Consider the following 13,925-nt stretch of genomic DNA (forward strand, 5'->3'; position numbering starts at 1 on the left):
CCATGTATATTGCCCTAAGTAAGTTTTCCCAATGATTAGAGCCGTATTAATGGAAAGCTGGCATGATGTGTTAGTTAAAGCTATGCACATTACCGGCTTAAAACGCAGCCGGGTTGTTCTTTCTCTCAATTCGAATCAAAGCGGGCTTGAAGGTAAAATATATCAAAAACACAAAGTATTTCACAAGGAACAAGAAGAAACAATAGGATAGGTGTAGATTGTGGCTAATGTTGTGTACACACTGCTTCCCTGGAGGTTGAGCAAACAGGGAGCGTGTGCATAGCCTAAAAATGTGAACTGGGAAGTTCCTAGTTCCAGCATCACCTCAACCATGCAGGTCAGGGGTGTGAGGAACCTTTGGCCCTCCAGATGTTGCTAGACTCCAAACCGCTGGAGCTGATGGGGGCTGGGGGCTCACTTCGGATGCCTCCCCCTCTGCTTGGCTAATTGGGTGGAGAAAAGGCAATTGCTTGGGATGCAGAGGGCTGGCAAACAGCGCCCCAAGAGCGTCCCTGCTGCTGTGGCATATTCAGCGGCAGGGCTTCGTCCCTTCTCCTCCTCCACCAGCGGACATAACCAAACACCCCATCGATCTAAAGAACCGTGGTTGCCGGCGGAATAAGATTGCTGTTGCCATTTGAATCCTCAGGACTCCCATTCTAAAAACCAGCGCGGTCTGCGCAAGCTTTGCCCTCCTTTAACAATTATGGCCCTCTTCCGTTTCCGTAGCCCAACCCACCCACCTCACGTAAGCCGGGTTCAATTACCCGGATGCGGAAGTGCTTGCTCTTTTCTCTCTCGGGTGCTGCGGCCGAGAAGTTCAGTATCTCGGTAAGAGGCGTTTTGAGATCCGGTGCCATCCGCGGTAAAGCTAGATTTGGGGAGCCGGTAAGAGGGCGGTGATGGGGCGCGGGGGTCTTGAGGGCCCGGCGGCGGGGAAATTGGGGGAAGGCCTAGCAGAGATCCGGCGGCCAAGACTGTTTTGTGCGCAGCGTCTGAGTAGCCGCTCCTGCCATTTTGATTTCTCTTGCAGGTAACCGTCGCCAGAAGCCGTCGCCATGGTGAGTGAAGTCGTCCCCCCGCCCCCACGATCTATTTCCCTCACGATTCAGGCGGAGGTCTTAGAAGTATCGCGAGTTAAGGGGGGGAGGGCAGCCGGTTGGAGAGAAACTTCTCTGTTTAATAGGGTTGGGGGACACGTGTGTTTTGCAGCAAGCATGACTATCATTAATACGGAAGAGGGGACACAGTGCGTGCCCCTGTAGCTAGACATGTTTGCTGTTGCCCTTTTTGAATAATAATAATTATTTATTATTTCTACCCTGCCCATCTGGCTGTTCTGGGCAGCTTCCAACAAAAGATTAAAATACATTAAAACATCAGTCATTAAAAACTTCCCTAAACATAGAGCCTGGCCTTTAGATACTGTCCTTTTCAAAGGGGCTTTGGAACCCTTTTGAAGGAAACTAAAAGTGCCTCTAGCCCAGCATCTTATTCCCAGCAGTGGTCAGCCAGATGCCCACCAGCAGGTCTCTGAAGGTGTCTTTTCGGGAGCCTTACTCCTCCCCAGTTCTTCTGCAGACTTGAAATCGGGAAGGCTCTTGAAAAGAAAACAATTCATGTTTGCAGTTCCTCAAATTCTGCACGCTTACAAGCTATCTTTTGTGGGTATTTGTTTGAGATGGGTTTAAGTGCCAAAGAAAAAGGAGTCTAGGCTGCAGAACTAAGAGTTGAAGATACCATATATTTGTGCAAGGCATCAAGCTCAAATTTAAGGTTGTATTTACTTAATTACAGCCTCGCAAAATTGAAGAGATCAAAGATTTTCTATTGACTGCCAGAAGGAAGGATGCAAAATGTAAGTAGCTGTTGATGACTTACTGTTTTGTCCCTGTTTCTTGATCTTTTCCTGGAGGGTTTTTCTGTCTTAGATACCTTCTTTATTTTGGCTGGTGCTAAAAATGTAGCACATATTACTTGGAGTTGCATTATTTACTATGAAGTGGCAGCACTTCACATTCTGCCCTTTACTTCCATTCTCCCTACCATTCCCAAGTCTTGGGCAAAGATACTGTTCTTGCCCAAGACTTGGAAATGGTACAAAGGATTAAATATTAAAGTTACTAGCCTGCAAGAAATAGTGCTATCTTGTTGGGCTAGTAGAAAAGGGAGTCTCGCACCCCTTTCTATGTTGGGCATGGAGAAGGAAGGGTCTCTCCACTGGCAGCCTGTTTGGTTTCTATACCAAGCATAGCGGACAAACAGGTCAAACCCTACAAATGGACATAAATTTGACATCAGGAATCACAAGACAGAGAAACCAGTAGGAAAACACTTCAGTCTCCCAGGACATTCTATACAAGATCTCAAAGTAGCTGTCTTATTACAAAAGAATTTCAGAAATAGACTGGAAAGAGAAGTTGCTGAACTGCAATTTATCACCAAACTTAAAACCACGGAGAAACCTGGTCTAAATAAAGACATTGGATTCTTATCTCATTATACATGGTAAAGCTATCTTTAGCCATCTCACCCATTGCTTTTCCTGTGGGACCAATTTGCAGTCGTAAATTCTTCCTGCAAGACCAAATGCGGTCGTAAACAGTCCGGTTTCCCACCACCCTTTTGAGTGGTGCCCCTCCCCTCCCTCTCACTATATGTGGGGATCTGGTGACTTCTGTTTCAGTGTATCTGAAAGCTCATATCAATGACAAACTTAGTTGGTCTCTAAGGTGCTACTGGAAGAAGAAAAAAATTATTTTGTTTCGATTACACCAGACCAACACGGCTACCTACCTGTATACAAAAGTGTTCCATTCTTATGGCATAGCAGATTGCTTTGTATTCTGTTACGCTAATGCTTAGGAGTTCTTTGCTAAACAGCATCAAAAAGACTTTCATATCGAGCTTAAAGAACAGCATAATTTTCTAAAAGTGTGTGTAACCTGGTTTTAAAAGCAGCACTTTCAGTTACTTGAATTGCGAGCAAAGCAAGAAGGTTGTACAAGTGGCTAATTAACTATGAATGTGCTTCAGTTTTCACACTTTAAAATTAATGTAAATGGAATTTTTCACTGTTCAGGTGGGCTTTATGTATGGCATGAAATTGAAAATAACCCCTCTGGTGTCAGTGCATAAGTCAGGTAGATAGATATTATTGCTTGCGAAAGATATGTGAAAATTATAAGCAGCATGTGCTTTTGGAAGTTTAATTAAACTGACACCCTAGCCAATTTGCAAGGTGGTTTTGGTTGGTAACTTTTGAAGTGATGCATTCAAACCCATACAACTTTGTGTACCTAGAGAGCCGCTCAGGACACCGAAATCTGATTATAAATGTTCCATGAAGATCATTTGCTCCAATGCTGAACTCTAGAAAGAAACTTAAATTCACATTATGTCCAACTTGCCAGAATCCAAGCACCTTTATACAATTAATTACTCACACTGGTCTTGCTACCTACTTCTTTGTAATAGATTTGGAGAGCAGAAATAATAAAGCAAAGCTGCATAAGTCTGTAAACGTTAATAATTATTATCATTGAGTCAAAACATAATGGATCCAATAATAGCACCAGTCTGGGATTTGGTTAGCTTGTGTGTGTGTTGTTGTTTTTTATGTACATGTCTTTTTAGAACAGCTTTCCCCCGATAAACAAGTTAGTTTCAATATTAATATAGTGCAGTGTTTCCCAACCAATGTGCCTCCAGATGTTTTGGGACTACAACTCCCATCATCCCTAGCTAGCAAGACCAGTGGTCAGGAATGATGGGAGTTGTAGTCCCAAAACATCTGGAGGCACACTGGTTGGGAAACACTGATATAGTGAGGGGCAGTGTCGTGGATAGGAACAAAATAAATGGCACTGAAGTACAGATGTCACTTGCTTGTACTCATGGGATAAAGCAGGATTTAATCAAATTGTTTGTCTTTAAAGGAGAGTGTATCATACTAGGCTCTGATTCTGGATAGCCTATTGCTTAATATATTAAGGGTATGTTGCTAACTTCAGTGATATTACATTATAGCCGTCAAGATCAAGAAGAACAAAGATAACGTGAAGTTCAAGGTCCGTTGCAGCCGGTATCTGTATACGCTGGTCATCACAGACAAGGAAAAGGCTGAAAAACTGAAGCAGTCTCTTCCACCAGGTAATTGAACCATGCAGGAGATTGTTAGTCATGGGAGAAGATTTGGGTAGTGGCAGAGTAGCATCTGGTGCTTCCTGATAGTAACAGAAGGTGGTGGGTATTCTCATGTGTATTATATGAGAAGATCCCCCTTTGAAAGCAACCGTGTATGTGACTGTGACAGTGTAAAGCAGGGGTCAGGAACCTTTTCTGACCAGCAGGATATAGATCTCCAACCCAGATGGGGCAAATCTAACAGAGTAGGGCTGCCCACCATCATGACTATGATGTCAGGTGATGCTGTGCTTTGACGTCCCAATTGTCAGAACTTCAAAGCGCAGCATGGGGCCTGTTTGAAAACACTTTTGCAGACAGCTCTGCACTGCCTTTAAAGTCTCCAAAAATCTGGAGGTTCAAAGAGCGTTGTTGGGAGGCAGAAGTGATTCCCACTGAAACAGCTGCTAAAATGGAAGAAAAAAAATTATCCATTTTAAGGATGGTTTCAATAGAAACTGCCCCCCCCCCAATCCTAGGACAAGCTGCGCTCCCAGTGCCAGTCAGCCGATGAGCAATGGAAACATACCTTGCTGCAGCGAAGGAACAATCCCAACACACTTTAAGCTCCCAGTTCTTTTGAACTCTCACTTTACCTGTCCTAAGACTAATAAGGTGTAAGGTGAGTTGGCTTGCCCCAAATTGCACTGCAAACCAAATTTGGCCTGCATGCCAGAGGTTCCCTACCCCTGCTGTTAAACTGGTCTCTCCCTTTCCACTGGTCTCTTCCTTGACTTAGTAGTAAAGGTAAAGGGACCCTTGACCATTAGGTCCAGTTGTGTCCGACTCTGGGGTTGCGGCGCTCATCTTTATTGGCCGAGGGAGCCGGCATACAGCTTCCAGGTCATGTGGCCAGCATGACTAAGCCGCTTCTGGCGAACCAGAGCAGCACACGGAAACGCCGTTACCTTCCCGCTGGAGTGGTACCTATTTATCTACTTGCACTTTGACGTGCTTTCGAACTGCTAGGTTGGCAGGAGCAGGGACCGAGCAACGGGAGCTCACCCTGTCACAGGGATTCGAACCGCCGACCTTCTGATCAGCAAGCCCTAGGCTCTGTGGTTTAACCCACAGCGCCACCTGCGTCCCTAGTAGTACAAGTAGCTTGCAATTTAATGTGCATTTAAATTGTGTGCATTCAGCTTTATGCGCTTGGGGTGGGAGGTGAAAGGGTGAAAGAGGCAAGGTGTCCGGGGGGCAAGTGTTTCAACTATACACTATTTTGGTTTACACATTATCCCCAGAGTATAAGCCCAGCATAAGTTGAGAGGCACATGTATTGTGAATACTCTGGACTTTTCCACCTGCTGAAAGAGAAAAGGATGCTTACTAATTTCAAACTACAGTGGTACCTCGCTAGACAAATGCCTCACAAGACGAAAAACTCACAAAACGAAAGCGTTTTGCGATTTCAATGGAGACTCGCAAGACGAAGTTTCCTATGGCGAAACCGCACTCCTGTTTTGGAGTGTTACGGGTACCACCAAACCCATTTGGAAAATTCTGGTAGAGCTAGGTAAAGTAACACATTCAAACCCCTTTCCCCCAGCCTGGTGTGAGAGGAGGGTTGGATCGTTCTGTTTGTTACTACGCTTTTTGGTTAACAAATCCACGTTTTTCTTTGTGCTGCATTCTTGTACGTGTAAAAACAAGCTGTAGTTTGAAGTGTTTGATAGACACAGATTGAAGAGTTGCATCAATTGGGGGCAGGAATTAAAAGTACGGAAAAGTCCCTCAGTCATGCATTCAGCAGGAAGTGTTGGCCTAATAAGGTTGGATTTTAAAGACTTTTGACTAAATGCCATTGGCCTACAAGGAAAACTACTGGACAGAGTAAAGACACTTTGGATATTCAGTGACATTTCATACTAAGCCACAGTAGCAGTTCGCGTATGAAAAGCCCTGTGAGTGTTCAGGTCACCTGGTTCACAAGCCTGAAAGTCATGCTTCTTTGCACGCTCAGACCTGCTAATAAGCTTCGGCAGCTTGTATCTGGGATATAGATGAAAACCTCTGAGGGTTTGCCAGCCTGATGAGCAGAAGTAATGAGATCAGAATCTGTCTCTTCAGTTTCTCAGCCTCTTTTTCTCCCTTCTCTTTAGGTTTGGCTGTGAAAGAGCTGAAATGAACCAGTCATGCTTGAAATCTTGGCCGTGGATTGTAATAAAGGACTGAACTGTTCTTTCTTCTTGGTGTCCTCTTTTTTCCAAAGGGAAGCATGGGCAGGCTACTTTTTAAGCAGCATTATTCCTTAGAGGGGAGCAGCGACCTGTCTTCTGCAAGAACTGTGTGCTCTTCTCAAGAGAGGAGGTATTGTGATCTTCAGTCAACTTGCTGGTCCCCTCTTCATAAATTTCAAATTGAATCCAAAAAAATTGGAGTGCTCTCAGTAATCGCTAATAGCTATTCTGGATGCCAGTAGAATATATGGCCAACAGTTTGAAGATTTAACAAGCTGATAAACTTGATACACTGTTCTTTAAAATTCCAGAGTTAAAAGATCTGCAAAAAACACAAGAACTAGCACCCAATTTCAATATGTTTCACAAAACAGCCCCCAGGACATTGCAGAATCTCAAGTGTGAGAGCCATGGGCTTAATGGAGGAAGTGTGTGTGTGTGTTCATTGCTAACTTGAGAGTTGGGTTCATTGGGACTGTTCCATATACAATCTGACCCTGCTGCTTTCATTACAGCGATAGAGTTAAAACACTAATGCGGTTGACACGTTTTATCAAGCATATGGAATAGAGACATCCTATGTAAATTCTGCTGGAATAAGTAGCATGTGATCCTTGGCATCACATACTGATTCTGATATCGCACACTATTTCAGTGGAGTCTGCTATCTAAAGAGACTTGCGATCTACCAGGGAGGAAACCATTAAATTCTAGCATGCTGTGGCTGGGTTTGGGTTTTTTTATTAAAAAGCGTTCTATACGCTAGTTTCATTGGCTCCAGTTCTTGCAAGCCCCTTTTGGGCCACATATCCGTGGTACCTGAGAACAGAGAAAAAAGTAGCAGAGCAACAAGTAAATTTCACTTCTGTACAGTAGCCTAGTTTCTGCGCACACTTGTGTACACCTTTCTCTTCTCCATCCAGGCAAAAGTGAAGGGCATTCCATGGGAAAGAGTTGCATAACATCCAGATGGCCAACGGTTGGTTGGTTGGTTGGTTGGTTTGTATACCTCCCCTCATCTTTAAATCTCAGGGAGGTGCACAACATAAAACTAAAATAGGAAAACCATAAAATACATACAATAGTAAAAAGAACAATCACAACCAAATTTAACACACTACATTTCAAAGGGCATCAGATGTCAATTAGCTAAAGGCCTGTTTGAAAAGGAATGTTTTTGCCTGGCGCCTAAAAATATATAACGAAGGCTCCAGTGGAACCCTGGGGAGAGCATTCCACAAAAGGGGAGCCACTGCAGAAAAGGCCCTGTCTCAGGTTGCCACCCTCCCGACCTCTCATGGAGGAGGTACAGGAAGGGCATCAGAGGATGACATCAGTTCCTAGGTTGCTTCATATGGGGAAAGGCAGTCCTTGTCAGTCCTGAGCCGTTTAAGGACTTCTAGGTCAAAACTCCCATGTTGCATAGTGCCAAATACAATTTGCAGTGGAGATTTGGTTTCTGTCTCGTACGCAGCTGGGGAACAGAACAGGCCTGTTTTAAGGCAGGATTTCTCCAAGACTGCCTGAGAGCTCATTTTGAAAGGCCTAGTTAACCCTACAAGTTGTTAATGGATAAGGACATTGGTGCTCCAGAGCATATGAAATAAATACATTTACAGCAACCCTCCTGATCTGCAATTTGAAGCTAGATCTATGTTCACCAGGTGTGTGTTCTGAGTCATTGCTAGTGGGGAACCCTATTCACTCCAGGGGATACATTTCCTCATGGGTAATGGAAGGGGGGCTGCATGCCAGGGGCAAAACGCTGTGGTCAGACTACACCATGCTTCATCCATGCAAGCAAGATAAGGTTGGCAGTTCGAATCCCCGCAACAGGGTGAGCTCCTGTTGCTCAGTTCCAGCTCCTGCCAACCTACGGTAGCAGTTCGAAAACACGTCAAAATGCAAGTAGATAAATAGGTACCGCTCCAGCGGGAAGGTAAACGGCATTTCCATGTGCTGCTCTGGTTCGCCAGAAGCGGCTTAGTCATGCTGGCCACATGACCCGGAAGCTATGCCGGCTTCCTTGGCCAATAAAGCAAGATAAGCGCCACAACCCCACAGTCGTTCGCCGTCAGGGGTCCCTTTACCTTTACCAGCAAGGTAAAATCTCTAGGAGACAAAAAGGAGGGTGAGTGATGGATATGGCTGGGTCAGGGAAGTGTTCTCAGCCAAGAAAAAAACAACATGACAAGTAATTGGGCAGTTTATAAAGATCTATTGGAAGAAAAAGAAAACAAAGACTAAAAAAAATTGAAGTAATTAGGACACATCTGACTGACTGGTTGCAGTATTTTCAGCTAAATGAAACATTTCAAAAGGATTCTCCACGGAACTCTCAAGATTAGAAAAAGACTTAATACATATGTATAAACTTGTATAACCCTATTGACTGGGAGAGGAAGAAGTGAAATCTGTTGGCTACAACATCCAAATGGAATCATGGGGGAGGCTGTGGAGGGAGGACCTTCAATTTACAGCTTGCTATGATTTGAAAGAGAACTGCATGAAAATGCTCTACAGAACTCATAAAAATGTATAAAGCTAAATCAAACATTTGTTGGAAATGTAGGGAGGCGGAAGACACCATGATCCACATGTGGTGGAACTGTTTAAAAAAATAGGGATTTTTGGGAAACAATTTACAATGAACTTTTAAAAAAATATTTAAATACTCCTTCCCAAAGAAGCCTGAAGGCTTCCTACTAGGCATAATGAATAATGAAATCCCAAAAAGATTAAGGGAAATATTCATGTATGCGACAGTATGAGCTAGGATCGTAATTGTGAAAATATGGAAAGGGGACCCCGTGCCCACAAAACTAGACTGGCAAAGTAAAATGTTAGAATATGCTGAACTAGCAAGATTAACAGCAAGATTCTAAGACTCTACAGATCAAATATTCAACAGAGGGTGGAATATTTATAGAGATTATTTAAAAGAACATTGTAATATTACCAATTCTTTGGCAAGCTTGGGTTGATTTTCTGCATGAAATAAAAAAATTGTTATAGAATTTAAATGATAGAGAATTTAGGAGAGATTAAATTAAGTGAGCAGTGAAAGGAAATTTAGGAACCACAGTAGGGAGACCAGAAGTCATATTAGAATTAGCCATGTATGAACTTAATATCGTGTCTTTCTTTTTGGTAGGTAATGAGTGTTAAATTTAGATTGCCTTTTGTTGATTGCTATATATTGTTTGATTTGGTCTTTTTTTGTTACTTTTTTAAAACCAATAAATCATTTGTAAAAGGATTTTTTCCTTCCAAAAAATGTAAACGAATTATTAGATTTACTGAGAAGCAAAAGAAAATGCCTCATTTACAGCTCTGAATAAGAGGTGACAATAGAATTTAAGGACACTTGTTAAAGCTATTGATCAAGGAAGGCTCTAAGTGTCAATTTAAGAAGCATTACATAAAAACCATATTATGCTCCAAGGTATTTGAGGAAAGTTAGGATTTTGCTTGTTACAGTAGAAGTTGTAGATTCTGATAAGATTCCATGTACAGTGGTACCTTGGTTCTCAAACTTAATCCGCTCCGGAAGTCCCTTCTAAAACCAAAGTGTTCCAAAACCAAGGCTCGCTTTCCCATAGAAAGTAATGCAAAATGGATTAATCCATTCCAGACTCTTAAAAACAACCCCTAAAACAGCAATTTAACATGCATTTTACTATCTATCGAGACCATTGATCCATAAAATGAAAGCAATAAACAATGCACTGCAGTCACACAATCAGTAGCTGAACTGGGTTCCACACAGTCACAAAAACAAACAAAAAAAGAGCAAAAACAAAAACACAAAATGAATAGCAAAAACAGACAGACCTCAGCGTAACACTCAAAACGGAAGTGTGGCACTCAAATCAGAAGCATAACACTCAAAACGGAGCACATTTGGCTTCCGAAAAATGTTCGCAAACCGGAACACTTACTTTCGGGTTTTCAGTGTTTGGGTTCCAAGTTGTTTGAGTACCAAGAGGTTTGAGAACCAAGGTATCACTGTATGAAATAAGCCTAGTATTTGACCCTTTTTATTCCTCTTACCCACAAATATATGTGTGCAACTTAAAAGCATAGCTGCCAAGTCTCCCGTTTTCCGCGGGAAACCCCCAGATTTTAATCCCTTTCCCGCTGTTATCCCGAATAGAAAAAAAATCCCGGAAATCCCCCGATTTCCTACCTGCCAGGGAGGCTCCATTTCGGGTGCCGCTCTGCCCATGTATGGGCACCAGAAATCGGGCAGAGCGGCACCGGAAGTCGCTTCTATGCATGTCCAGACAACTTCCGGTGCTGCGCCTCTGCTGAGCCTGCATTTTTCAGCAGGAGATTGGCAGCTATGCTTAAAAGTTGTTGCATTGGTCATTTCCAATTGCACTCACCGTTTTTCACCCTTATTTGGCAAATCCCCCAACCGGCGTAAAATGTTATGTGCAAAAGCTGCCAGCCTGCCAGCCAGGAAACATCTGTGGTTGGAGAGTGATGGAACCATGTGCCTGAGGTGTGAAAGTTGGTGTTTCTGAAATAGCACAGAATTTTTATTTTTCCCCAGACATCTTTATTGAAAGTTTAAAAGTACATAATTATATGTGAGACGTAAAGAAAAGACAGAAAAAGAAGAGAAACAGCACCCACGTAGGAGGGGAAGTAAAGGGGAGGAACATCCCAAAACTATATTGTACTATAAAAGGTAAAGGGACCCTGACCATTAGGTCCAGTCGTGACAGACTCTGGGGTTGCGCGCTCATCTCGCATTATTGGCCGAGGGAGGCGGCGTATAGCTTCCAGGTCATGTGGCCAGCATGACAAAGCCGCCTCTGGCAAACCAGAGCAGCACATGGAAACGCCGTTTACCTTCCTGCTGTAGCGGTTCCTATTTATCTACTTGCATTTTGACGTGCTTTCGAACTGCTAGGTTGGCAGGAGCTGGGACCAAGCAACGGGAGCTCACCCCATCGCAGGGATTCGAACCGCTGACCTTCTGATCGGCAAGCTCTAGGCTCTGTGGTTTAACCCACAGCGCTACCTGGGTCCCCATACTGTACTATACAAAGTTGTCATTGTACTTTACCAGATCTTAACCTGTTACAGTATTTGTAATAATGGATTCCATATACATTGTATTATTGAATTTGCCCATGGCGAGTCTGTGTTTATATGCATGTTGTTCATATGTTGCGAGTTTGTGTAAGTCTTCAATCCAATCGTAGAAGGGAGCCACATTTTTCTTTTTCCAATTCATCCGTATCAGTCTTTTTGCTGTGGTAAGGGCACGGAGAGTCCACTCATATTATCCTTTTGTAATATTTCATATGCTGGATATATAATTCAAAAGGATATTTTGCTCTGTAAATGTAGGCTTGTTCCGTACAGTTCTGTTGATAGTTTCAGTTACCTTCTGCCAAAAATCTTTCAATATAGGACAATGAAAAAACATATGTTTTAGAGACGCACTATCCCTATTGCATCTCCAACAGTTAGATAGCTTAGCCTTTTTTTAAACAAACATAATGGGGTCTAGTATATTCTAAGTATTATTTTTTGTTGTATGACCTTTGTTATGGCACTTAAAACAGTTTCCCACTGTGTGGTCAAAATTGAGATATCTAATTGTTTATTCCATTCCTCTCTCATTACCTGTATATCAAATTGATTTGCTAGTAACATTGATCGCCGGTTTTTTTGTTGTGTAAGTATTAATCAACTGCTTCAATATCTCTGGGGTCTCTGAGGCTATAAAAGCTGCAGGTCTGTAGGTGGTGGTTAGCAAGTATTTTATCTGGAGCCACCCATTCTTAAGCTTCTCATGGAAATTCCCCACCAAATATTTCCTCACTGGAAGCGTATAGCAGCTTTCCCAAAATGGCAGCTACTTGTCTGGCTTCAACCAATACCTTCTCAAGGCATTCACATTAGTCACTAATGATTATTTGAACAGATGGCAGATGGGGACTCTATTGATTGCACAAAGAAGTTGCCCTATTAAATACAGTACTGTACTATAAACTCACAGGGACTGCTATTCAAAATCGTGCCTTTAGATGGTGCTGTATGTTAAGAAGAATGTTTGATTTATATGTTTCAAGCAGTAAAGCAACCCAGAGGTCTTCTGCCAGGGATCATACGGTAGAACCACATAGGACCAAAAGGATCATCTAGTCCAGTGTTTCCCCCAACTTGGGTCTCATGCTGTTTTTGGACTACAACTCCCATCAGCTGTTGCTAGCAGGACCACTGGTCGGGGATCATGTGAACTGTAAAGGAAAAGGTAAAGAGACCCCTGACCATTAGGTCCAGTCGTGACCGACTCTGGGGTTGCGGCGCTCATCTCACTTTATTGGCTGAGGGAGCCGGCATACAGATTCCGGGTTATGTGGCCAGCATGACTAAGCCGCTTCTGGCGAAGCAGAGTAGCGCACGGAAACGCCGTTTACCTTCCCGCTGGAGCGGTACCTATTTATCTACTTGCACTTTGACGTGCTTTCGATCTGCTAGGTTGGCAGGAGCTGGGACCGAGCAACGGGAGCTCACCGCATCATGGGGATTCGAACCGCCGACCTTCTGATTGGCAAGCCCTAAACCACAGCCTGTGGTTTAGACTGTAGTGTGAGACAATAGATGAAAAGTTGTGTTGGTTATAATGTGTTTTGGGGTGGGGTGGGAGAATCAAAATTGCCAAATCACAAACCACAAGACATGCTTGGGTTTTGCTCGCCTTTTGCTGGATATATCTGGACATTAACTGCCATGGAAGGAGAGGCAATCTGTGTGAAGCTCTGGCTTAAACTATCGTTCCATATCCCGAAATGGTTCACACTGATATCTAATAATAGACGCCTAGCTCTTCCTCTGGCACAAAGCAGGCCGCCTTCCCATTGTGTATTGTTTCACGCTGGGGAAACATTTGCTAGATAAGGCTCCAGAGGCTTTTTAATTCGCCTGCAGGAATTAATGTTTATTGTTTCTGTTCATTGTGCTGCTTGTGGAAACGAAGGAGCAGAAGCAAATTTTGCATGAGGGAAAAGCAGAGTGTGACCCTGGGGTTCACCAGCAGCACATGAGAGATTTTAATCCAAATGTGAACTTTGCCTCCCATTTCCTCTAGATGGTGCTTTTAAATATAGCTTGATTCACATCCCAGAAAACCATCCTCTCCCCCCTTGTGTTTTCCAGTACACTGTGATATACATAATACTGGTGGGTTTTTTTTGGGGGGGGTTGCAATAGCAATGAATCTAATTCGCTAACTAGCAATAAATCATTCCCATCTCCTGAGTGTGGGAACAGCTTTTGCAGGACTGAGCTGCCTTGCAGTGGTAAATGGGTGGTTTCTTAATCATTTCCGAAAGCAGGATCCTGTTTGCCTCCAAAAATCGTAACACCAGATCACCATAGATTGTGAGTGTGTGCATTTACATGTTTGTATTTTCTCCAATTTCGGTTGATTCTCATAAAATCTTATACTGTTCTGAAATTTGACTCCTACCTCCCCCTGGCTGTAGTTACCGCTACAGGTTGTTAACACACGCTTGGAAGAAATTCTGTTTGCACTTG

General features: G+C 43.2%; 1 protein-coding gene across 2 annotated transcripts; it reads left to right on the forward strand.

Moving 5' to 3' along the window:
• Positions 1 to 803: 803 nt before the first annotated feature.
• On the forward strand, positions 804 to 6,366 carry RPL38 (ribosomal protein L38). Of its 2 annotated transcripts, none has more exons than XM_035104097.3 (5): positions 804 to 888; positions 1,034 to 1,061; positions 1,798 to 1,858; positions 4,030 to 4,152; positions 6,288 to 6,366. In XM_035104097.3, the coding sequence occupies exons 2-5, from the start codon at positions 1,059 to 1,061 to the stop codon at positions 6,311 to 6,313; spliced, it is 213 nt and encodes a 70-aa protein (XP_034959988.1). In that variant the 5' UTR covers positions 804 to 888; positions 1,034 to 1,058; the 3' UTR covers positions 6,314 to 6,366. The 2 variants fall into 2 exon arrangements, with proteins under 2 accessions (XP_034959988.1, XP_034959986.1); XM_035104095.3 differs by having other exon boundaries at positions 804 to 831.
• Positions 6,367 to 13,925: the final 7,559 nt, after the last annotated feature.

Source organism: Zootoca vivipara, chromosome 2, assembly GCF_965207765.1.
Source record: "Zootoca vivipara chromosome 2, rZooViv2.hap1.1, whole genome shotgun sequence".
NCBI lineage: Eukaryota > Metazoa > Chordata > Lepidosauria > Squamata > Lacertidae > Zootoca > Zootoca vivipara.

What these genes read in the sequence shown, in the direction of transcription:
- RPL38 (XM_035104097.3), top strand. An exon ending in CAGAAGGAAGGATGCAAAAT is followed by an intron (nt 1,859 to 4,029) that starts GTAAGTAGCTGT and finishes ATTACATTATAG; the next exon opens with CCGTCAAGATCAAGAAGAAC. An exon ending in GAAGCAGTCTCTTCCACCAG is followed by an intron (nt 4,153 to 6,287) that starts GTAATTGAACCA and finishes CCTTCTCTTTAG; the next exon opens with GTTTGGCTGTGAAAGAGCTG.